We start from the raw sequence: 26,443 nt of genomic DNA on the forward strand, positions 1-26,443 counted from the left end.
CACTGAGGCAATGAACATGATGCCCAAGGAAACGGATGCTTTAGTATTCCGGCCAATGTTCCCTCCTTCGCCTACCTCCAGTTTATACGGTAAACCTAACGACCCCTCTCTGAAGCCATACCCAATGCCCCGCATCTCTGCAGCCTCTCTCACAGGGAAAATCTATTCCCCATACTTAGCCTTTTAATTTGCTTTGACCCATCAAATTCATAGAAGTGACCATGTGCCAGTTCTCAGTAAAGCCCCTCTGCGCGCGCGCACACACACACACGTCTGCAATTGCATGAGAACATACCCAGTGAGCTTGCTATGGATGAAAGGACCCAGCGGTGTTCCCACAGTTCCCCCAGGCTAGCCATCCCACCTCACTTAACAGTCAATCAACCCCAGGCAAGCGAGCAAGTCCAGCTGCGATCAGAAGGGTCCTGCCCGGATCAGCTGAGTCTCACAGCCCATGAGCTAAATACATGCTCATTACTGAAGTGTTATGGCTGCTACGCTGCTTACTGTGGCAACAGAAAAGGACTCCCATGAGCAGTGGACATAACATCATTGTAACTGGCCCCCAGCCCCCACCACCAAGCTCACTCTTGTCACTTAACTGACCTTACAGAAACACAGGCTGATACTGTACATCACTGAAGAGTTTGGACCCTACTGACAGAGTGAGGTGTGAGTGGTGTTTCATTGTGTTTTTTAAAAATTTTATTTATTTATCTTTAGAGGGGGAGGAGGAGAGAGGGACAGAAATATCAATGTATGGTTGCCTCTTGTGTGTCCCCTGCTGGGAACTGGCCTGCAACCTAGGCATATGCCCTGACTGGGAATCGAACCGCAATCTCTTAGTTCGCAGGCCTGTGCTCTATCCACTGAGCTACACCAGCCAGGACTGTTACTGTGCTTCTACTACATTTGCAACGAATGCATCATGAAGGACCCCTATAAAACTGGGTCTACCGAAAGAGCTGAGTGGGAGGGGGGAGACACCCAGGAGCACGCTGCATTCAATGTGTAAACAATTCCAATGATGGAAGTTGGAAGCTGTAGACTTAGCATAAAAACCAAACTTTTCCATTTGTTCTCATTTCCATTTTTAAATATCTACTCAACAGCTTGCTGGAAAGCAACCATTATTTCCTTAGGAATGCTTGACGTGAATATTACTTTGGGTTAGACAGGATCCTTAAAATGCATGTCCATTCGCATGTATCAATTTTCTTTATTTTAACAAATGATATATTTTGGGATTTTTCTATTTCATGGATAGCTTCTACATTTAGAATCAAGTAACACGATTCTTGACACTGCTTCTTATAGGACAGCTTTAGAAATAGATTAAACTTACCACCAGAGCAGTTAAAATCCAGTGCACATATGAAAAGCACATTATTTGAGAGCATGAGACTGAAAGTAGATTTGAAAAGGTAATCACCGAAGCTATTAAAACCAAATCTGAATAGGTTCAGGCACATTTTCAACATCCAACATTATTTTTTCCTGCTGATGAAGCCTTCCATCTGTGAAGGAAATTGAGGATTACACACAAAAGAGAAGAACCCAGAGAAATAAAGAGACAATGAGAGCGAGACGGAATGAACTGGTGTGTGTGGGGGAAACTGTAGAAAACATGTGGACTTATCAGGAACAGGCTCTTTTTACATTTTATTTTCACAAATGTGCATTCAAGCCTCAGGCTCTATCAGTGAACACAGCTGAAGAATATCAAAGTCATTTTGTGTTAAAATTACTTTTATTCAGGATGAAAAATACAACATGAACCCAGATTAGACGATAGCCTAGGATTAGTTCTTGACCACATATTCCAAAAGAACTACATACTTATTTTCCCTTGTTGTTACTGCAATATATTTCTTTTTATTTATTATTACTTAGGAGATTACAATGTAGTGTTTTATGTGGCTTTTCCATAACAGCAGAAAGGGCACATATTGCGCACAGTTACAGGCAGGAAAAATCCTAACACAGAACTTTTCAAAGAACAAGGAAAACACCAAATCTACAACTTGTAGTTGAGAGTTCAGGGAATTTGTTTTTCTTTAAATAGGTGCTTTTCTTGCCTGAGGTGGCCTGATAAAAGCTCTATATTTTGCAGACTGGAGCGGCAAAAAGCTATTTCCAACACGATGGATGAAGACGGGTCTGAGGTAGAAAGGTGGTCATGGCTTTCCTCTCGTATAAAACAATTTTCTTCTTCTCAAAATATCTATGCTGCAAATAGACACCCTTGCCCCCCAACCCACCCGGCCTATTCTAAAAGAATAGGGATTTCTCACTTCAAGCCTCCTTCTGGCCAGATCCCAGTGAAAGAGAACCCAAAGTTAAAACATCCTGCTTTAAAAGCGCATGTGCTTCCATCAAAATACATTATTTTAACTTCTTTTTTTTTTGTTTTTCTACATTTAACTATATATCATGTTTCAGCTGGATGAATTAAATGCTAAACCAGAAGCTGGACCAAATGCCTAGTAGAATGCACTCAAAGTTAGGCAGGGTACCACCATCTAAGCAGCAATTTCATTCTTCTGCAGAAGCAGTGGCACAGGCTTTGGATAAACATTCTTCCCAAACGTACTGATCACATGAAGGATAATAAAACATGTGCTCACTCACCCCAAAGGTGAAATGAGACACGCACTGAATTTGTGTCTCCTTTCTGAAATAAAGTAACGGGGACTTTCAAGAACTCTAAGGGGCTTAAATATACATAAACAACAATAAAGTTCTCACCAAAGGAAACCGAAAACCGTAACATGTTCTGGCATTATGACTGGGCGAAGGTTTGCTTCATGACTGATGATGGAAACCCAGACCCAGGAAGCGGGGCAGGCTGTGCTGAGCACTGTGGCTGTGTCGAGGAGGAAATCTGCTTAAATGGGCAGCCTTTGGTAAAATGACCTGTGAGATTATTATAATTCTGCTTTAGGTCTCTGTCATATAAACTGGGACATGAAATAAATAAAGAAATCAAGAGCTACTTCTATAGAGCAGAGAAATAAAATGCAGGAAAAAAAAATCCCAGTGGGGATGCCAGTTAGGCCCACAGGATTTGGACTGGGGCATCCAAGTGGTTGCTGAAACAAGGCAAGTGCATGGTGTCAAACAAAGGTAAACCGTGTACGCAGAGCTGTGGCCTAACCCATACACGTATGCTACAACTGACTGAAGTCTATGAACTTATACACTGGCCAGATCATGAAAACAAATAGAGGAAATCTGTTTGGTCATGTGGATGATGAGTGATAAATCACCAAAACATAATGGTAAAAGAGTTAAGAAAGAAAGGAAGTTCTGGCACAAGGGTAATATAAAGGAATGTAAAACTGTCTTCTAGTTCTTATGCCAGGTTTGTCGCGGTTATTAAAAACAAAGTATCGCATGAGAAAGCCCCCCCAGACACACACTCTCCCAATGCTGTACGCAGCATACATATCAGTGACAAAGGTATTAGCATTTCCAAATACCACTCTGTTCATTAATTTACAGTTGCATAGAAAGGGAAGAAGAAAACAATAATAGGCAATTCTTATAAAAACAAAATATCCTTTTCTCTTTGGATAGTCAGTGTTTCAACCCTTCAGTAGAACACACGGCCGGCGCTCAACAGCGTGTCTCAGGGAGCCGGGCAGCTTCTGATTAGATGGAGCTTGGGGTTGGCATTTGCTGGAAAGGGCGATGCTGAAAGTCAGGGAATGTTTGCTGGCTTGATGAACACCTCACATTGCCTGCGGGAAGGGAAAACAGAACCGGGCTGTCAGAACAACATTTACATAAGCCATTGCAGGTGGCGGAGACCCGTCAGCTCTGCAAGGAAATGAAAGTACTTCTTTCAGAACTAAAACCCCACCTTTCTACGTTCACAGGGGACCCTTGATTCCCTTGTGACTTTCGCTCCCTGAGATGAAGTCCTTTCCTGTCATCCTGAAGTCACCTAGTCTGCTCTTTGTCACTGCAGCCAATAGAGAGGAAGTCTGAGAGGCTTTTATCTTGCCCAGGCTGGAAAGCAAATTAAGGTTGAGGGCACTGGTCTTTTTCTTGCTGGAGGTACCAAAGGTGAGGGAACTAGGCTGGTGCAAGTACCCCATCTCTCCCTGGGGGCCGTGGGAGGTCTCTTGCAGACGGGGTACCCTTGACAAGTCTAACCCATCGGAATCCCAAACGGGGGTCCAGACGACAGGAACCTAAGACAGATACCACCTTCCAAAAGTGTGCAGCAGTGCCCATTAAAGGCTCGGGGCCCATATACAGAGGCAAGAGAGGCCGAAAATCCGGGCCACACTCAAGGGAGTAGTGTCAGCCTTTTGAAGGAAAGGTCAAACAGCTGGTCTTCTAAAAGCATTATGAAGCTGGAAGGTTTTTTACTCACCCTAAAAGGAAATAACACCAAACTGGGGCCACACCACCTAAATCACAAGAGGCCTCTCAGGGACTCACTGAAAAGACATGCCTTCTCCACCCGCCTCTTATCTGACAGAGGAATTTGGGGCGAAGGCCTGCACATCTCTGGAACTCAGTTCTTGGCTCAGTGTCTGGGAGAGACGACAAGGGACTCATTCTCCTCCGGGATGAGTCAGAAAGGAGCAGTGAACTCATCTTGACTCCCACCTCCAGCTCACTCTCTCATTACTATTGAGAGATTTAGATGCTTCAGAAACTTGTTTCTTCATTTCACCGCCATGGTCGAGGGAGCCAAAATTCAGCAAACATTGGCGGCAGGCCCCCGGGACGTGCGGGGCTCCTGGGGACGGAGGTGAGGCCCTGGGCATGAAGCAGGTGTGAGAGACACTGCACAGCGCACTCTGTTCAATGCTAACAGGAGGCACGTGCCACTCACAGAAAGTGCCAGGCACATTGGGAACAGAGAAGGGAAGAAATTAATTCCACCCGGGAAAGGAACACGCTGCCCCATATTAATGAAAACTTTGGTGCTGGTTCATACTGAAATAACGGCTAAAAGGATGTTTTTTTCATTATTTATATACACTTTATTGTCCCTATTTACAATGAAATAAGTGCCTACTAAAGAGGGGCACAATAATTCTCATTTTAGCTTGCAGAATTCTAAAAGTTGAAGTCTATGCAATGTAAATATTAGCACAATTACACTGGTGAAAACACACCAAGGTATGGAACATGAGGGGAAGAGGAAGCCAGTGCTGATGGGGGGAGAAAAGGAATGCAGACAGAAGGGGGAAAGGAGGAAAGGGCCCCCTGGAATGAGTGACTTGTATGTGCTTCACCCACTAAACCAGGAACATTTGACCTCTTTTACAACTCAATTTCCTAAGAACTAGAACAAAGTAAAAACAGAAGGTCTCTAAGGGCACTTTCAGCCCTAAATTGTGACCACTTTTATTGTTATAAAGTATTTGAGGACTTCAGAGAAGAGTCTCTCTCCCCTTCCTGAGCCCCATTCCTCACAGCTTGGACCTGACCTTGAGAGCCTGAGGATTCAGCTCATCATGTTCTTTATACTCGTTTAATAATGGGCCACCATGAAATGCTCCAGACTGCTGGTCACCTTTCATCTCCTGTGCCCTGTTCCATATAGAGATCTGCACATCCCTTATTCTGTCCCCATGTCCCACCCTCCCTAATTCTTAAAACCCATTCCACGTGTCCTCTGTAGATCGCTCGGCCCACCATCATTAAAATCCATGCACCCCCCCGCGAAAACATATTTTACTTGCTCACTCTACCAATATCTCTATCTCCCCGAAGACACATCTTCCCCACCACCCTCTCACTCACGTATGAATGGTTTTTAATCTCCCACAATCCTCACACATTGGCTAAGTCCTTCCTGGGTCCTCCTTGCGTTTTTCAGGGCATTTTTCCTCTCTCATGCCTAAACACACCCAGCTTTGAATGTCATGCCTTCAGACTATACCACCACTACGTAGCCACTTTCTGACCCCTGGGGTCAACGTTCCCTTACTTCTCGAAGAACAAATGGCTCACTGTCACCAATTTTAAAGCTATTTTAAAATTTTAATGATTTCAGCACCCACATAGATGGTTCTTCCAATACTCTGGCCTCTTGGTTCCTTGAGGTCCTCGCTTCCAATACACTTGTCCTCCACCCTCCTTTGCCACTCACTCAAAGTTCCAAATATGGACCATTACCAACACCTGCAACCCTCCAACATTTCAATCCCAATTTCAATCATCCCACCTTCTGACCACCACTTCTACCTTTCCAGCTTACTTCCACTAGGACCCAACTTCATCCATCCCTGGATACTACAGTGCATTGATTCTCCCACACTTTTCTTGTCTCCCACACCTGAGGGCATCCTCACTTCTCTCCCTACCAACCTTAGATACCTGGTTCAATCATTGTCTTCACTCCTTTGACTCTTCCTTCGAATTGCATTATGCCCTCTCTTGGACAAAACCAGAACTTCAACTTGGGTTAACTGCAATCCTCAGCCTACTCTGATGTCTGTGTTCATGAACTTGAATGTAGCCAGAGAGCAAGCGACATACAGCCCACACCAACCTCACATTATATTCACTAACAGGCATCTGGGTGTCCTTGAACGCTGTCGGACAGGCAGTCACACTATTCCTGGGCCTGTGTGCTTTCCTGATCTCTAAGGAGCTATGGCCCTCCCTCTAGTCTTATCTCACACCTCTGACACTCCCTCCCGTGCTCACTCTTTTCAAGGCCCCAAGTCCTGGCTCCTGAGTCACTAAGACAACAGAAGCAATCGGAAGAGGAAGTTTGCTCCCTGGGGTGAGGTCCTTTTGTCTCACAAGTTCTCACACCCCAGTCCACTCATTGGTTTTAGGTTCCTTGTCTTTCCTCAGGTCCCTAAAGACAAACTGGGCTTCTCATGAAGATCCCAGCTCCTCTTGCCAACAGATAAGACAATCAGGAGAAGTTCCAATGGTTCAAGAAGATTAATAAAATGTTCTCTCAAGATCTGTGGTCTTGTGGCACATTATTACTAAGAGTGTCTGATAAAGAAAATACTGAAAGGCACAAGGCTGTGGATTTTTAAATGAACAGTCAAGACGCCACCCTACCCCCAACATAACAAAACCACCTTTGTATACTGCTCTAGTCACTGTTTTTAAGTCAAAGGCTGCGGTAGCCACCTTACGTAGGTATCTGGGAGAAGAGTGGTCAGCCGAATCTTTCCAGGCAAAATTCACACAGTATACACAAGGCTCTTAAAAAGCAATGAGAGCACAGAGGATCAAGCCCTGGGTATCTGGGGCATCTGGGAGAACTGCCTTGGTAGGGGTTCCCCCTCCCCAGACTGTAAACTGTTGCACTGAATCAACTAACATTTAAATGTCAAGCAAGTTTATTTATTTACATGGGAAATAAGGCAGCACTAAATCTGATAGCAGCTAACCTAATTATTCTAGGCTGTCATCAACACATAAGCCAACCAACCTGAAGACTTACAGGAACTTTAATACTGTTGTGGCCCAACTTTGGATTTTTGCAGCTTGAACTCTGAGGCTGCTTACAGTAAGTGACTCTGCTCCTTGGACTTGGAAACTGCCTGAGGAACCAAGAACTTCTCTGTCTGACTTCGGCTGGGGGGTTACCCCAAAGCTTTGTTCTACAAGCCTGAACAATAACAGGCTACCACGAAATGCTCCAGACTGCTGGTCACCTTTCATCTCCTGTGCCCTGTTCCATATAGAGATCTGCACATCCCTCATTCTGTCCCCATGTCCCACCCTCCCTAATTCTAAAAACCCATTCCACGTGTCCTCTGTAGATCGCTCGGCCCAACGTCGTTAAAACCCATGTCGCCCCCTCTTCTGAGCATATTTTACTTGCTCGCTCTACCAATATCTGCATCTCCCCTAAAGACACAGCTTCCCCACCACCCTCTCACTCACATAGGAATGGTTTTTAATCTCCCACAATCCTCACACACTGGCCGAGTCCTTCCTGGGTCCTTCTTGCATTTTCAGGGCATTTTTTCTCTCTCATGCCTAAAAACACCCAGCTTTGACAGATGCCCAGCCATATGCTATTGGTTGTTCTCCTGTCAGAGTCCCACTTGCTGACCACTCAGTCAGGCGACCACTGTCCAAATGTCCCACCAATCAGAAAACGAACAGTGTAAGTTTGTGGCCTTGTTTCCCATAGCAACCCATCTCTGGCTGTCAGCTTCTTGCAAATTTTGCCTTTAAAAACTTTGCCTATCTCCTCTGTTTTGTAACATGTCTTAGGTCCAGACAGAGGGCTACTTCCCTGATTTCAAATCATATATGAATAAAATTCTCTTTTGATATGTTAAAATGTTTGTTAACAAAACAATGAAATCTTACCTGTGGCCTGCTGGGGAGATTTGCTGAAAGAGAAAACAAAAGAAATAAATTTAAGGTGGTACAGAGGTTTGGCTGGTTCCCCCTCGCAGGCATGTAAAGGTGCACCATTTCCAGCATGTTTAATAGATGCTAATAAGAAACAGGGTTTTGTTTTGTTTTTGCTTTCTGTGTGTTTTTTTGTGTGGTTTTTTTTTTTTTTTTTTTTTGGCTAGGTGCTCTAAGATGCAAAATCTCCACCCCAACATGCAAAGCAAATAGTGGTTCTATCAAAAAGCACGCACTAAAGCACTCGCTGACTACTTAGCTTTGCAAAAAAATCTCAACATTTCCTGTTGAAAACTTGCCAGGTATTCACTTTATGTATTAGAACAGAGCAAATTCTGCATATTTTGCTGAGTAGTACCAATTCTGACCAAGAAGGCATTAGGGAATTGGAGGGGCACGAGCCTTTCATTCCTGCCACCCTCGACTCACCATACAGCCCCTAAGTCCAGGAAGATTGTGGCACGTGCTTCCATGGAGGAAAGGGCTGGCCCAGTCCCTGGCAGTCTTCGAGCAGCTTGCTAACAACTGTGCCTTAGATAACCCCAGTTAAGAGCCCTGGAGAAGTCAGGCTGGTGTCTCACTCCCCTCTGCCTCTGGCTTGCAGCTCAATGCCTTCCTGTCACAGAGGGCACCGATGGTGGGCGCTGCTCTGGTGGGTGCTGCGGGGGCAGCCACTAGCCACACCCCCCCTGAGGCCTCTGCTTTTTCACCTCTCCCTTTCCCTGACGAATCTCCTAATTATCCTCACACACTCGACCCTCCAGTGGTGGTCGCATCTGTTCTGGGTCAAAGGAGAACTGTCCCTGGTCATCTAGCACATGTCAGTCCTTCCCCCTCTCATTTTTCTGTGCTCAGGGAAGAAACTGAAGATACCCATGAGCACACAGTGAGTGCCAGCAGCTCTGTGAGGAAAAGGAGCAAATGAGAAGACCCTCTTATGATGCCTGGAGGGAAAGCGTGAGCCCCGGTTGTGTTTGGGGGAAGAATCGGGCTCACCCCAGCCCAGTCACAGCAGGAAGTCACAAGAGGAAGAAAACCAGGGGACCCCCTCACACACGTGAGCCATACCTGAGGGACAGTGGAGGTACAACATGGGGAGCTGTGCTTCTCCTCCAAGTAACAAACAAACCGGAACAGAAATCTAAGCAATTTTGCATAGAAATCAAACTAACATTTAAAACCCTACTTTTTATCAAATAAAAGGTTATGGGTACTCCCCTGAACAAATTATACAAATATGTTTTTTAAAGAAATCAGAAAATCATTGCATTTTTGTATGTTCTGAGTTTTTGATAAATGTCACTCAAGCTTCATAAACATAGGCAATTCATGTGAAAATATGACTAAAGATTAAAAAATGACTTTAAAAGCATTTTATGCTTTTAATTTTAAAAAAGCATTTAAAGTCATTAAAAATGACTTTAAAAGCATTTTATGCTTTTAAAGCAAAAAAATACTCATCTTACTACTACTATCCCATATATTTAGATGACATAAATGAAAAAAACTGACAAAACATTTTATAGTAACTGAAAAGTTACATCAGTTAGTAGAAATTTTAGTATGTGCATTGGTTAATAAGCAACACAATTAAATTCCTCTCATTAATTCCTTGAGAGAAAGAGATGGAAATACCTGCCTCTTTGTTCTGAAACTTAAGGTAAATGATTAAAAGAAGATTTTAAAAGGCCATAATTCAAGGGCACTACCAGAACCAATTGGGATATTAACTCAAGACAGAGGAATTCTAATGTGTTACATGCAACAATACATAGATACAGTAAATTTTAAAAAGCCATGTTTAAGTAGGCAATTCATGCAATTAGGATTTATGAATAGTTTCATTTTAACTCCAAGATAGCTAGGAGTAGAACTTTCCTCGTGACTATGCTTTGATTCTTAATTCACAAAGAATCAAAAGTCAAGATTAACATGTAGATCAATTCATTGTATGCTACTGACAAGCAATTTTAAAGTCCTTATTAGTAACAGGAGCTCATGAGATTGGCTTGGCATTAGAGGGTGCCAAGCTGATTTGCTTAGAAAAAATTCTCCAAATGTGGTCAGTAAGCTTTGGGAATTTGAAGGCTTATTAAAATATTTGCTAGCTGAGCAACTTAACAGAAACAGCAAAGCAAATGAATCCTACAGAACCTTTGAGTACGATCCGAGGAAACTTCAACAACTTAACCTTCCCAGTGGGAAAATATAATCATCCACCCATCCACCCATCCACCCATCCATCCAATTCAGAAACATGTACTGGACACCAAGTCTGTATTAGGTGCCTCATTTCTATTCTGCATCAAATTTTAAAAGGCTTAATAACTTTAGGTAGAATTTTTAAAATATGTATCAGTTTAAAAAATAAGTCAATTAAGTTTTTATTTTTTACGTATAGCTATCCCTATCTTGGAAATTTTTATATTGTCAAAGCAAAATATAGAATATAAATACCAAGAAGAGAAAACTAAAACCAAAATAACAGCAGAAATCACAAATAATAAGATTTAAATTTCAAAGGATTCTAAAATACACTATTTATCATTTCTTACATGGGATGTACCTGAGCTCTTCAAAAAAAAAAAAAACCACCACACAGGATGAGTAATAATGTTCATCCACAGAAAACCACACATAGTACAAGTACGTGTGAAGGTACAAGTTTAAGACTGAGAACCGGAGGCTCCGTGTCCCACTCTCCCAGCGCGGAATCACGCAGGCAGAGATGGCATCCGTGCAAAGGGGGGCTTAACCTGTTATAGGGGTCCCACTCAAGATACACACTCTCCTCAGGAACTGATAATATCTACTACTAGCTGATAAGATTAGGTCAATGGAAATTTTATACTTGCCTTTAAGGAGATCCTAAATTGAGAAGAACACACTCACCTCTTAAGATTAATTTTTGCCCTACAATTAAGATTATGATTTATTTTTAATTACATACTCTTCTAAATTATGATAAAGATCGGGCTTTTACAATATCAAGATATAAGAATATACTGTGAAAAATTAAGAGTAACTGCTTCAAAATACAAACTTTAAAAAAGTCATTATGAATTTTTAGTATAAAAATTTTATTATGGAAATTAAACATTTTTATATCCATTTGTAAAGCATAAATTTAATCATTTCTCACCCTAGCACTCACTGCAAACTGACTTTAAATTGAAAATGCCCATCAGGACACTTAAATAAAAACTTCTAATTGGCTTTGATTTACAGAATTTGTTCTTAATTAGTTATTAATGTATTTACATTTAAGCTGACCTAAAAAGTAATTTCATTGAGAAATTTAATTTTGAAATTCTGGCTTAGAAAGACTATGAGGAAGTTTTATCTAGTCATTAAGTAGCAACTGAGAACCAATTCTCTAGAAAAATTCGACCTTGAAGTATAATTAATACAAAAGATTTAATCTGCTCCTTTTGGGGGGACTGTTACAAAGCCCAGAAAAAAATGCAACAGTCTGATGACCCACGGACTTAATGCTTCTACGTGTCTCCAGGGCCAAAAAGTGTGTGCGTGCGCACACACTCTCTGGGGACAAGTGTGGGGACAGACAGAGGAAACAAATGCGACTTGGCAGCCTTGGGGAAGTAGACCTACACATAATAACCTGGAAAATGACACACTCCCAAATAGAAGTATATTTATGTGCTGTAGAAACTACTGTATGTCCTTCAGGCAAATACTTCTAAAATTTCAGAGATAACTATGTTTCAAATAGCTGTTTCAACTTCCTGCTAATGCTGAATTTTATAAACTGCAGAGTGGCATAAATTGAAAGACACTTTTAAAATAAAGTCCATATATCTTAGGATAGTATTTTCCAAAGAGAAGGTAAAAAAGACTCAGATGAGAGGCTGTTTTATTACATATATATTTCACATAAATAATGTAGGACAAATGATAGTTATATATACATACTAGAATCTTAATTTAATGGCCACCTAGATTTAAAAATCAGTTATAATTCATAAAAATTATAAATAATATGCTCACATTCCTTTAAAAGAGTATTTACAGTGTAATTTGGCATTAAGTAGTACGCATGCTTCTACAAGTCCACCATTTCTGTGTCAAACTGCAGAAGTCTTTTTGGCGAGAGCTCAGCAGAAATTGCGGAGTGGCAAGAAGCTAAAGATGAAATGTTTGGTAAAAAAAGTCAATAGCTAAGAATTATTAATAAGTTCCCCTGGGAGTTGAACTGCTTTTATTTGGTCATCTGGCTCTTTGTTGTTCATGTGGAAAGTTCACAGGGTCTTAATCTGTGACACCTTAAATGGTTTGGTCTTTATAGAGTGACTACTTTATCCAGGAAGAAAAGAAAGCAGGAGTGAAAAAGAGGAAAATCTGAAAATAATCTCCAGCTGTATCTGTACGTGATGACATCAGAGATCAACGTCTGGAGAGGGAATTGCAGGAGCAGAGACCATTTTCATGCCTTGTTTGGCCTGCCACTAAAAGCTCTCTTTTTAAAAGTAATACATGCTTCTTATGCTAGCTTGCACTGAAGAGAATAGTTTCTTCTTAAAAGTAGACTTATTTTATTTGCCTTCATGTCATTGCTCACAAGGCATCCCAAAAAATCTCAAAGGGCAGGATTGCACTCACTGCCCCCCCAGGGATGCGATGGTTTCTGGGTTGAACTTCATGGGCTTTGGTGACATAGAAAAGGTTTGATTTATTTTCAAGTAATATTCAATCCTGTTTCTAATAGAGGTTTTTCTTATCTTACCTATGAATACAACTGGAAAAAAAGAAATGGAAGGAATAGGCGCAGTGGTGCCGTTAGGGTCGCGCATACTCACGGCAGCAGGATGGAAACGAGCTGTTGATCTGCTCCATGACCTCTGTGAGGTCTGTGCTGGTGTCATGGGGTGGGGCCAGCAGGTCCTCCGGGGCTGCACAGCAGATAAAAAACACAGGCATCCTGAAATTAATGTCCAGGCTTTCAGCAAAACCGACGCCAGCAGAAAATACTAGCTGTGGCCTCTAAACACCAATGTGAAAATAATTCTCATAGCAAATGACAATTTTAGGGAAAAATACCAAAACAAGTTAAGTATTAATTTGTTGGTAATATAATTTTATACATAAATAAAATGTACTAGATGTGTCTATGAGAAGAATCCATGTGCTAGGTTAAAAATTCATGAGTAAAAAATATATAATGTCATATTATTCCAATTTGTTAGTTGGAATTTCACTTCATTATTTTGCATTGGAAATATTTTTCACATGAGAAAAATTTTCTCCAATTTCCTTTTCCATCTTCCCTTGTTTTTTTTTGAGACCTCAGCACAGGCCTGCTTCTGCTACCACGCAGCTAGAGGTATCCCACGAAAGACTTCATGCTTTCATGAATTTCATTCTATAATCAATAGCAAAATAATTCTTACTTAAAAAATAAAATAATATTAGTATTTTAGGTTTTTTCCTGATTAATATAGCAAACACGGTCTCATAAACAAATTAACTAGGTTAAAGTACATGATCCTCAGTGGAATTTTGGAAGTTGAATGTTAGCAACAACAAAATGTCATTGCAGAATGGCTGGGTGATAGAGTCCTTCCCAGCAGCACTGACAGGCCCTCTTTGTGACCAATGACAGGCTGGAGGGGACCTCTGCCTCAGATGGGGGTGAGCAGGGCGGCAATGCCTACACAGACTGGGATGGAGAAAGCGGAATGCTGAGTGCGCAGGCCTGGGCAGAGAAACCATGCTTGGAATAATGTTTTTTTACGATTATATTCTGAGCATGTACAAGTATGGTTTTAGAGAAACATAACTTACCCAAAAATATAGAAAAAAAGAAAAGAATCCTCCTTAAGGAAACAAAACTTCAATTGTTGTTCATCCCGAAAAGGAAAGAGCACTTTTTTCTCTTTTCACCAAAATTCGGTCTACCTCTCCCCACCATATACATCTACATATGTGCATTACAGCTATTATTCTAAACGTCTACATTTTTGACATTGTTAAAATGATTTTGTACTCATCTGAGACCAAAAAACCTTTTTTGTGCCCTAAGACACCCCTGTGTAAGAACGCTATTTGAAAAGGCAAAACAACCACCAAACCCAAAAAAACCCCACAACAAAACAAACGGCAAAGGCCAGAGCAGTGCAGGGGGGAGGTCAATTCTTGGGGACACTGACCCGCTTGGTGGAGCTGCAGGCCGGGGTCCGGGTCAGGCGAGTGGCTCAGTGTGGACCGTTGAGGGGACGCCCAGGGGGAGACGCCGTTGATGCGGGAATCAGATTCAGGCTGGAGTTACATTCGGAGGGGAGGCCAGAGGGAGATTCAGAACGTTATTAAGGAAACCATTTCCATTTCTTCCCTTCCCTTCCCCACCACACACGGAGAGTTCTTCACCCTCAGACATTTTCAAATACACTTTAGCATTTGTAGACATTAGACCTCACTAGACTTACCTGAGCACTACGTGGTCTTTCCCTTTCAGCCTGGGCAACTTGAAGAACCCCCTTGGTTGTATCAAAAGATTTATGTATCAATGTCAGGTTTGCTCCTTAGTTGTTCTCCTTATTATTTTTAGGTCAACTACGTGGATTTAGAAGCATATTTAATTCATCTCTAAAAAATCAGCATTCCTTGTCTCTGATCCAACTTCAAAATCAGCTCATTTTTAAGTATAAATCAATATTTAAAGGCAATATTGGAGGGTGGTTGAGAGCTCAGTTTTGAATTCAGATGCTTAGACTTGAACTCTGTCACTCAGAAGCCGTGTAATTCCGAGCACATGTTTAACCCTTTGGGCCTCAGATTCCTTCTCTAAAAGCTAGGGGCACTGACAGGAGCGCCTGGATCAGAGGGCTCTGAGGTGATCAGTGAGCGTTCCTACAGCACTTAGCACAGAATCAGACGCCCAGCAAACCCTTGGTAAATGCACACAAAGCTTTGAAACGACGATGGGCACATTGAGAAGTGTGTGGTCAACTTAGGAAATATGACCCACTGTAGAAAGAATGCAGAAGCTATAACACATTCGATGCTGCCCTGACTGGTGTGGCTCAGTGCGTTGGGTGTTGTCCTACAACTGAAAGGTACAGGTTCAATTCCTGGTCAGGACACACGCCTGGGTTGTGGCCAGGTCCTTGGTTGGGGGCATGTGAGAGGCAACCAATCTGATTCTGTTTCTCTCCTTCTCTTTCTCCCCTGCTTCGCCTCTCTTTAAAAATCAATAAACAAAACCTTAAAAAAGAAAATAACGTATATTTGATGCTGATTTTTCATTAAATCCGTATCAGTTGAAGCCTGGTGGGTTTGTCAGTTTTTACTTTTGGAGTTGCATTTTCTGTCTCCTTCGGGCATGCACGCTGTCACTAAGAAGAGCTAAGAACTGCAGGGTCTGGGATGCACGGAGTCATTCAGACATCAGCTATCTCTAAAAGCGGCACTGAGCAATCCTGAAGGTGCCTGAGCCATTAGGCAGCTCAGTCTAATGGATGGAGGAAGGGAAGGGGGGCAGAGGCAGCAAAGGGCCTTCAGCTCTCCTGATATCATCAACAGACCACGGCAAATGAAGCTTTCAGAGTATGGCTTCCTTCAGCAGTGATTATTATCTACGTACCAGGTTGTTAAAGCTAATACTTCACATTCTAAACACGAGTTTTCAAGAGAAAATTCCTCCCTTACATTGGCACCACTCAGAAACTTTAGATTCATAATACGAACAATGTAACTCTTCCCTCTGCGCAGAGGTTGTGGCCTCTGTGTAATGTAACAGAGGCAAACACCAGACAGTCCAGAGGACCTAAAAAGGGCGCAGCCTGGGGTCTTTCTTGGGGGACTCTTACTTTCCAATGCTGCACACTTTGGAAGTTCCAAAGGAACCTGTGACCAAAATAGTTTCACACAAATTCTGAAACAGTGACAGACACAGAGAAAAGTACATGGTCAAAATACAATGGGTGACCTTTGGCCTGCTCTGTAGGTAATGCAGAAGTTACGCCATTTCAAATGATGCCGACATGTTAAAAGATACAAATAGCAAGGGCAAAAGACAGTTGTCTAAAGTTTGAGAAAATCACTGGAGAGAAAGCGGTTTCTGCTTTTGATTCAGTAAAATCATCCCTGGAGAGTGGCATTCCTGCCAAGGCCTGTCACTGCCTTGGGGCCCCTTGCTGCAAAGGCCAAAGAAAAAGGCAAAAGTTGACACCAATGTTGATGTCCAGGGTCAAGCAGGGAAGTTCCAGGTCCATTTGCGGGGATTCTCCACCATATGTACCCGTTGAAAGGGCATCTTCATCACTAATTCTGTGACATGATTCCTATTAGTTCACCGCTAGACGTAATCAAGGGCTTAATTCCCTACGCTGCGTTATGTCTCTATACAAAAACCATCTTGTATATCCTGCTATCTTGTTATGGTCCCTAATAAGACTGCAGGCACCAAAATGGCAGAAACTTTTCTGTCTCAAAAAACAGTGTTTTTCAAAATTTCAAACTATTACCTATTGATGAGTTATAAAACTGATTTGATAAATCGACTTTTTGATCAGCACTAAAAAAAAAAAGACAAGGAAAATGGAACAGCCGAAGGGAAGAATTAAGACAAAAAGAGAGAGAAATAAAAGGAGGGAGGAAGAGAGGAGGCAGGAACGGCGGGAAGGAGGAAGGCGAGGAAAAGAAGAGAGCATTTCTTTATAACAGCAGTTATTTTATATTTATCACTCAGGCATATATTCATCAAACGTAAATTGTACTTCTTATTAAGAAATTTTGCAAGCAACTGCCCTAAAACACGGCCCAGGGTTAGGATATCATAGTTGCAAATTCATAAACATCTGTTACTTAATTTCTTGAAAACAGCTCATTGGAAGAGAAGCTTTAGAATGAAGACTTCAGGTCACTTCCCTTTCCTTTATCTTCCCAGACGTTTCCCATATTTACTTTATGCAGACCTACGTTACAGGACCTTGTTCCTGAAACCATCCGGAGCTGAGACAGATTTCAGTGTTTACAAAGGAGTGGGAACGTCCATCTAAGACCGGGCAAGCTCCCGGTCTGTTGTTTGTGTGTGTGTGTGCCAGGGAGGATTCGGGGCTGACGTTTGAAGGGGGATTTCTAAGCAAGTCTAAATTGAAAGTGAACCTCTCTGGTGACACTGGGACCAAGCCCCTAGGAGATGGCACTGGGACAAATGGCGTGGAGAGGGGTGACACTGAGCTCTGCACACCCTACCTGCTCCAGCAGCTGCCGAAGTCGGTGGAGCTGAGACTCCAGCTGCTTGTTGTGGTCCTCTAAGATCTGCATCCTCGCCTCCAGCCGCCCTTTGTGCTGCCGGAGGAGTTTGGCTTCCGCTATCAGTTCTGAGTCCTCGGACGTGTGGTGAGGAGACACCACGGAGTCGGGAGGTGAGCCGACTGGGGGCCCCCGTCTCAGGTGCTGCTCCTTTAGCTGCTCGTACTCTATCTGCAAGTTTCTAACACGGAAAATAAAAAACTGAAGTGATTACAGGGCACACTGCCTTCTACCTCCAACTTTAGAGCACGCTATTTCTTTCCTCCTAGGTAAAAATATTTCTTAACAGTGAGATGAGCAAGCATGAAGAAAATGGTAGCTTGGAGTTATCACTCTAGCGGACATCATCCCTGGATTCTAAAACAGAGCTGTAGCCTGAAGCCAGCAGGCTACTTTGGTAATGTTCTCTAAAACTTTGACTCCACCATGACTTCTTGGACAAAAGTTTGAAAAGGGGATGGGTAGGAGCCATGTTGAAGTTCTTATTAAAGAGTTTGCCATTACAAGTTTTCCCAAGACATGTCTTCTTCTCCCAGGTCGAGCATACCGCTGTTCTTCCTCCAAGTCAGCAATGATCCGCTCCAGTTCTCCTCGTTCTTCCCACTCCACCGACTTCAGGATCTGGGCTGGACTCTGGGGCTGGCTCAGCGGGGACTCCCCTCCCAGCGTCTGGCAGTACTGCTGGATGAGGGCGTGCTCGTCCTCCCTGGGGAGACAGGTTAGACAGAGAGGCTCACGTCTGGACCTTGATGTCTCAGAACGTAAAGCAATGATGATCAGGATGGCTGCTGGGCCAAGTTTGCCTTAAAGTTCAATGTCCATGTGAATGAAAAAGGGCTGCTGCAATAAATCTGACCAAAAGTAATGTCATGGTGGATCTGATCACAAATTCCTGACTGGGCAGGTCATGGCAGGTAGTCACACCCCAGGCCTACAGCTTCCTAGTTCAAGGTTTAAGCAAGCATCTAGGTTAACACATCTTTGAAATGCTAGAAGCAATCCTCTCTACCAGAGCCCTCCCAGGCAGAACCGCCCTCAAGGGAGCATGCAATCTTGTTTAACTGGCCTGTGCCTTGCTTTTCCCACCTTCATGTAATTTTCCTTAGTTTCTGCCTTAATTCCAAAAGTACACCAGAAATCGCAAAGCCACCATTCTCTGGGGCATTTGAGATCTTGCTTCCCAGTGAGCCATTAGTTTGGCTCAAATAAACTCTAAATAAAACTTCTCTACAGGTTTGGGCCTTTCTTACAGCCACTGACATGTTTCCTATGACATCCCAGGACCTCCCTTTAATAGTCTAGGAAGGTAGTTATCTAATAGTGTGTGTGTGCTAGATACACCAGCATTTCATGCTTTACCTTAGTCTAACATGTATCCATCACATGGATACAAGCCATCACAGAAGAGATATTTTACCTAGTAGAGGCTAGAAAATGAAGTACAATACATAAACAGTTCATATAAAAGGTACAGGCAAGATCAATAATGAAATGCCCAAGAGTAGATTAAAAGACAATTAATTAAAAGTAAATGGCTATCGATGGAATGTTTGTGTCTCCCCCAAACTCTTATGTGGATCCCTAATGCCCAATAATGGTACTATCAGCTTTCATATCTGTGGGTTTCACAGATTCAACTGACCGTGGATGAAAACCAGTTTTGAAAAAAAAAAAAAAAAAAACTACCCGAAAGTTCTGAAAAGCAACACTTGGATTAGCACTACACCGTTTTCACTAGAATAAAGTGTCGTGTGGGAAGATCCTACTGTAGCCAACACAGGTTATACGCAGACCCTATGCATGTCAGATAAGGACTTGAGTACCCGTGGGTTGTGGAACCAACCCCCTGAGAATACTGGGGGCCTGTATCTGCAGGTGGGGCCTTTGGGGGCCCCATAAGGTTCTAAGAGTGGAACCCTCAGGAATGAGATCGGCGCCTTCACAGGAACTGAAGAGACTAGATTCTCTCCTCTCACCCTGTGATGTGAGGCCACAGCAAAAAGGTGGCCACCCATGAACCAGGAGGCGGGCTCTCATCAGAAATCATATTTGCGGGTGCCTTGGTCTTAGCCTCCCCAGCCTCCGGAACTGTCAGAAATAGATGCCAGGCGTTTGGGGGCCATCTGACCTATGGCACATGGTTACAGCAGCCCAAACGGACTGAGACACAAGCTCGTCTCACTGCCTTTCACATTTGGTCGAAAGCCATTTTGTAATGCTTCGTAATCCATAGATAGGAAAATATAACCCTTGTGTTCTTTTATTTAAATAACTCAGCATGAATTATAATTGTCTTTAAAGAATATCTGCAGATATTTTCTTCATGTTATCAGCATGTCAATTCTATGACCAATCATTCTTCACTAAAACAAGAAACTACACTTGATTTACCTGGGTTCTCCCACTTTTCTAACAACTTGTCTAAAGAACTAGACAGATCAAGAGTGTGATTGATCTGATGACTGACAGAAACAGACGCGTAACAGGTGGACAAAGCTGGAAAGCTTTTGAGAAGAAAATGCTTGCCCGCGGGGCTGGAATCCCTTCCCTCCCTTTATGGGGAGATCCAGTCAGATCTCCTCATAAAGGTGTAGAAACAACCTCCTGCCTCACGCTAGCAGGAGAGTCCAGCTGTGGAACACCTTTAGCTGTTTGGGCCTGGTCTGTTTGGATGGCTTTGGGGAAACAAATCCTTGAATCTAGGGCTGTAGAGCAAAGGACCTCAGAAACACATCAGTAAAACAACTATACACCCCGATGAGACAAAATTGGATTGGAGGTGCATTTTGTTGTCAACATTTACATAGATTCATTACTTTGGGGAAGCGTATGGGGTTTAACATATTATTATAATTATCATCATCACCACTATCATTACATTCTTTTGTTAAAGTATCCTGGAAGGGCAAGAAGGCAGTTTTCACACACACACAAAAAATCACTTACATAGAACCTATAATTTTAGTCTTAAGTGTTTTTCACAGATTATGAAGTCAAGAGTTAAATATAAAAACAGACGCAGTTCAGTTCTTAATTAGATGTAGTGAAAAATAAGAGCATATCCTTATGGATAGGACATGAGGTGCCAGATTGGGGTCACTCAGTGCCAATAGTGTGCCTGGTGCTAAAATAGAAAATGTTGTAAAAATATAAGCCTGCACCAGCATAATACTGTTAGATGGGATATAATTACACTGTGTTTAAGTCACACATAGTAAATACTCTGCAGACTGCAAAATTAGTACATATCAGACAACAAAAGAATAGTGATTCATCCAGTGACCTTTTGAAAGTAGGCAAGACATACATAAAAATAATAATCTCCTCCCTTTAAATGATTATTCTGCTCCAGGCTTCAGACTTGCAAGCAGTGATACCAGTGCAAACCACACCAGCCTCCCAGTTTGAGCTTTAAAACTGTGTCACTCGAGGGCAAATGGTGGATGAACCAAGACACCCTGGTGGCCAGGGCCTGATAGCCCTTAAGTGCCTGCTACTGAGATTCTCCAGGGCTCTCCTGGCTCCTGTCTCTCTTTGAGACATGGTTGCTCATTCCTCCCTCAAAGAAAATTAGTATCTTATCATTAATACCCTTTACTGCCCAGAGTCAGACTTTCAGGGGAATACGGAGTGTAGATATCTGGGTCTATGAGGGATAGAAAGCTGTGAGATCGAGTCATGTCTGGGCTGGCAGCAGCCCACGATGCAGAGAGAAGCAACAATTAAGCAGCTTCATTCATAGAAGTTGGCAGCTCTGGGGAGCCAGGCAGTTTGGTCCAGAGATCCATCTGAGGGACAGAGAAAACCATCTGAGGCCTCGGAAGACACAGTGACTAAAGAGCCTTGGATAATGTAGAGAGAGTTACAGGTTCAAATCTCAAAATTCATCCCTCAAAGCTTTCTTTTATTGCCTATCACCCAAACCAAATATAGGAGATTGGTCCAGCAGATGTTGAGTTACAAAACCTACTGATAGTTCTTGCTACTACCTACATGATGTCCCCATCTATACTTCCTGCTACCACAGAAAAGTCCTGTACGACACAGATGAGCTTTGACTGTGAAGCTGGAGTATGAATGGACAATGGGAGTAGAACAAGGACGGCCATAACCTCCAGGAAGACTGGATGGATCCTCAGATGCTCTGACTTCCTCATATCCCTATGTGGGGAGCCACTGCTTCCCAAAGCAGCTGAGGCAGTGGGGTGGGTCGCAGTGGCCAGGAGTGCTGTGCCCAGAGCCAGGCTGCCCTAGTCTGAATGCCGGCTCCACCCCTCACTGCCTGTGAGACCCTGGGCAAGCCCCTTAACCTCTCAGGGCCTCAAGTGACTCCTCTGGAAAAGGGTGGTGACGAGAAAAGAGTACCATCTGAAAGGGTTCTATGAGGATTAACTAAGAAAAGATGGGCAAAGTGCTTGGAGAGCGCCTGGCTCTTGGAACGTGCTATACTAAGGAGGAGGTGATGGTTGTTTCTGCATCATCACCATTATTATTCAAGAGAAAACTGACAATGTGTTCATGACCCAGCTCAGAATAGCAAGAACCTCAACTCAAGAGGGCCTTGGGGAAAGGCAGATAATTGAAGAAAGAAAACAATTCTAAAAAGTATCATAGAAACTTGCTAACTTATAGCATTTTTTTTTTTTGCTCAAGACACTTTTAAGTCAGTTTTTAATCTTTCCCAAGAACAATAATAAAAAATGCTTATAATTGGAAGTTGGTTGCCTCAGGACAGACCCGAGGGTGAAGAAAAGAGCCAAGGTGGACTCGAGACGTGCTGACCCCTTCCTTGTCCAGAAGCTGGTGCTGCAGGTAGGTAGCACTGAAACTGTCATCTGGGTCTCTGGGGATGGTATCATGACCCTACCCACTCTGAAGCTTTAGGAAATTTCCAGAGGAAGGCCAGAGTATTAGAGTATGTTGTATACTTTCTGCTATTACAGAAAGGTCCTGTAAGACACATGAACTTTGATCTGAGTTGAATGCAAAGAAAGAGCAGCACAGCATTTTGTTAAGAGCAGCTAGCATTTCTTCTCTATGCTAAGATTCAGGGTGCTCAGTGATGGATGGGAAACACAGCTGGAGAGCCAGAGGCAGAGTGAGGCTTCGTCCCTAGCCCTTCCTTCACGAGAAGGAACTGAGAAACATCATCAGTTCAAAAAAGGTAATAATCATCCTCCTGTAAAACTCTGTTCATTGGGAGAAAAGGTATTTACTATGGTAATACTTCTTTGTTTTGTCAAGGCTATAGTGCTGACCAAGATATTGAAAGAAATAAATATACATTTAAAGAAGAAAAGGTGACCATTACAAGTCGACCCACTGGACTTTAGCCACAGAGTAAGGCTTAAGGATTCAGAGTCCTTGTTGGCATTCTCATCTGCATGGTTGACTCCCTGTATGTCCACAGTGAAAGAAGGCTAGTTTACTTAGTAATTCAAACTGTGAAAGAGTTAAGAACTTCCCAAAGCAGTCTTACCAAAATGAGATTTACTAACATATTCATTAAGAAAATGTTAATGCACCAGTGACTGGGAAACAATGTCTCTTAGTGGTTTATACCTTCTCACACTATGAATTTAACTTACTCTTACATTTCAGGAACAATTTGTTTCCTTGTATCTTCCAATGCCTGGAGGCTGCCTACACCTACTTTTAAAGCCAGTGGTGTTAACATTTGCAAATCTCTCAAAATTTGTGCTCTGATTCCATGGCTACATCTCCTTCTCTAACTCTGCCTCTCCTCCCTTCTGTAAGGATCCTTGTGATTACAGTGGGCACATTCAGATAATCCAGGACAATCTTCCCATTTTAAGATCCTTAATCACACGTGCGAAGTCCCTTTTGCCATAGAAAGTGACATATTCAGAGAATTCAGGGACTAGGATGTGGGCTTCTCCTGGGGGCCATTAGTCTCTCCACCACAAATGCCCTCACCCTGCTCTTCCCCCATGGGGCACTTATGGGTCTTCGGTGTAGCATGCATGTCTAGTGAGCGGGCACCAGCTGCCCCTGCAGACGTTTACCACCCTGGGGGCCTGGCCGGGGTGTGCTGGTAACTGTCTAACAGCAGGTTCTCTGAAAGAGGAGTAAAAAAACCCTGATTTGTAGCATTTTCAATTTCCATGATTTAAGTACTTTCACTATGGCCAGTTTAAGCTAATGACTTGGCTGAATGTGAAGATGGGAGAAGACACAGAGGTATATACCATCTGACAAATACAAAAAATTGTCCCAACAACAGACTTGTAGTAAAGTAAAGTAATTAGTGCATGAGGAGTTTTGAGCATTACTTTTGTTTTTATTTTAATCCTACCTATTTAGCTGTAAGTGCATATAAACTAATTTTAAATAATGGCTTTGTTTAACAAATAGCTAAAACTTCTGGAAAATTCAACAATGGGCTCTGACAGCTGGTTCCAGAACATCGCTACACAATAGGTGTATAATGAATAGTTGTTGGCTGGATGGATGAGTTAATGCACCTGTTAATATGGTATTGAATTGCATTCAGCTATTAACCATCAGATTATCTTTTCTTGCCTCGGGTATTAGTGCTAAATTCAAAGATAAATAGTGTGAATTTTAATTTGAAGATAGGATATACTAAATTTAAGCATTATCTTTAATCTGTTCACAAGATGTGACAAATTTTAAAGAATTTACATTTGGTTTTAATTTGTTTGGTTTCAAGTGTTATTTTTAAATTTTCTTTAATTATTTAGCGACTGTCAACTTTGGTAGAAACTGTTGACTTAGGAGATATTCAATATATTTAACTATCATCTATGAAATACATAAGAGTAGGTTAAATATGAAACGAGCACTCTGAATGATGAATATGGCGTCCCCTTTGCTTGTAAATTGTTTCACACTCACAGCATATGAATAATAATGTATAAATCTCTGCTGCATCACCGTAAAGTCTTAACTTGCTGACCTTTGAAATTTAAAATGGAAAAAGTCTCCTAAGAACATTTATTTATAAGCTTAGTGATATTAAAATCATTTTAAGTTACTGACAGGGAAATACTCCATATTCGAGTACCTAAGGTATTTCCAATGGCTCTCTTCCTGGTCCTTTTCAGTATAGAACATCTAAGTACTGTGTTCTACAACACGCCTGCTGCCTTACAGCTGCCCGTTGGACCCCGGCTGCGATGAGCCTGAGCGAGTCCAGTTCACTTGACGCGTCTGAAATCTTTCAGACACCATTCAGAATGTGAAAGGTTAATTTCAAGGGGTGGGTTGGGGGAGAGTTCCAAAAGCCCAATGACATGCAACAACGTCAAATACAATATCTGCCTAGAAAGGTTTTTTGAAAGTGTTCTGAAGTGAATCGGGCGTTTCTCAGTAGCTCACCAAATACTGACAGAGAGCTAACACTTCAGTGAAGGGTGGGGAGTGAATGTCCAAGCCCATGGGGGTCATTGTTGTTACATGGCCGCCTTTGTGGTGGGACTGTGAGCAGAAGGAACATGATTTTACAGGCGGGTACATATTGTGTGGAATTAACAAGAAATATCATACAAATGGAGTAACTGTCTACACCTGTATTTGTAAGTAAAACAATCTGATTTCCCTGAAGCGGATTAGCTGCCAAATGCAGGGGTTTTTTTTTTCATTAACTTATAGGAAACGAAATAAACAAACATATCCAATTTATACTCGCATGCCTTGAAAGCATAAAATCGAGGTAGGCATTTGTGTAACCACACATCAATTGGGATTGGGATCAAACTCCAGAGCCAGGATCAGTGCAGATGATTTCCGGCAGCCATAACATAGGAACTCGCCTACCCGGGCAGCACTAACTTCAGGGTTTACTTACACGCTTCCTGTGGCAGAACTGCTGTCAGTGAGGAAAGACCCATTGGTCCTCTCCATCTGGGCCAGTCTGCAAACGAAAAATGAAGGGCTTAGGCAATGTGACCACTAGGGGCGCAGTCAGCTGGAGGCTCGGCCTCAGTCATTCTTAAACTGTCACAGCCTTCACAAACTACAGAAAAGCCCAATTCTCCTAATGAGATCATGGCATTAAAACAACATCTAATGTTGAGTTACATTTCTATTACCACTGCCTTAAGGCCTGTAGGTCTTTATCTTATGCCATGTTCTACCGGCAGGGGTGTCCAAACTTTCTGTGTCTCTAGGCCACACTGGAGGAAGAACAGTTGTCTTGGGCCACACATTAAATACACAAACACTAACAAAAACTGATGAGCAAAAAAAGGTTTCAAGTAGATGGGCAATTTTGTGTTGGGCGGCATTCATCGCCATCCTGGGCCGCATGTGGCCTTCGGGCTGTGGGTTGGGCACCCCTGATTCCTGACTGCCTTAGCTTCCTATTTGACCTCCCCGACTTTCAAGTTCATCTTCATTCTCACACAAATCTGACTATGTTCCTATCATGTTTCAAGACTTTCCATGACTCCCCTTTACCCAGGGAAGGGACATAATCTACCCCTTAGCAAGCAGTCCCGTTATGGGACTTCGGCTTCTGTTCCTCTGCCCCTCATCCTTGACCCATTCCCTAGCTGCAGCTCTTCAAACAAGCCATGTTCTTTCCTAGCTCAATGCTTTTGAGAACGTTTTTCCATTAGCCCAAGCCTGGCTTTTCCCAGAAATTCTATTTGGCCAAAACCCAGTTCAAATGCTACTATTTTTATGATGTTTAAACTAACCTTTGCAGGCATAACCAGTTACTAGCAGACAACTAGTACACCTGCTTTTTTTTTTTTTAGATTTTATTTATTTATCTTTAGAGGGGAAGGGAAGGAGAGAAGAAGAGAAGGAGAGAAATATC

At 42.5% G+C, this 26,443-nt stretch overlaps 1 protein-coding gene across 8 annotated transcripts in view; it reads right to left on the reverse strand.

Moving 5' to 3' along the window:
• Window positions 1-1,731: 1,731 nt before the first annotated feature.
• Window positions 1,732-26,443, reverse strand: part of UTRN (utrophin) — a 451,811-nt gene continuing 427,099 nt past the window's right edge. For all 8 annotated transcript variants that reach the window (XM_037034777.1, XM_037034776.1, XM_037034775.1 and 5 more), the window contains 7 exons: window positions 25,469-25,534; window positions 18,185-18,343; window positions 17,578-17,818; window positions 14,532-14,640; window positions 13,182-13,274; window positions 8,320-8,342; window positions 1,732-3,743 (listed from right to left, as the gene is read on the reverse strand). In XM_037034777.1, the coding sequence (XP_036890672.1) occupies window positions 3,735-3,743; window positions 8,320-8,342; window positions 13,182-13,274; window positions 14,532-14,640; window positions 17,578-17,818; window positions 18,185-18,343; window positions 25,469-25,534 (700 nt within the window). In that variant the 3' untranslated portion in view covers window positions 1,732-3,734. The remainder of the gene's footprint in view (window positions 3,744-8,319; window positions 8,343-13,181; window positions 13,275-14,531; window positions 14,641-17,577; window positions 17,819-18,184; window positions 18,344-25,468; window positions 25,535-26,443) is intronic.

This window comes from Sturnira hondurensis, unplaced genomic scaffold, assembly GCF_014824575.4.
Source record: "Sturnira hondurensis isolate 20B ecotype Veracruz unplaced genomic scaffold, ASM1482457v3 Scaffold0022201, whole genome shotgun sequence".
NCBI classification, from domain to species: domain Eukaryota; kingdom Metazoa; phylum Chordata; class Mammalia; order Chiroptera; family Phyllostomidae; genus Sturnira; species Sturnira hondurensis.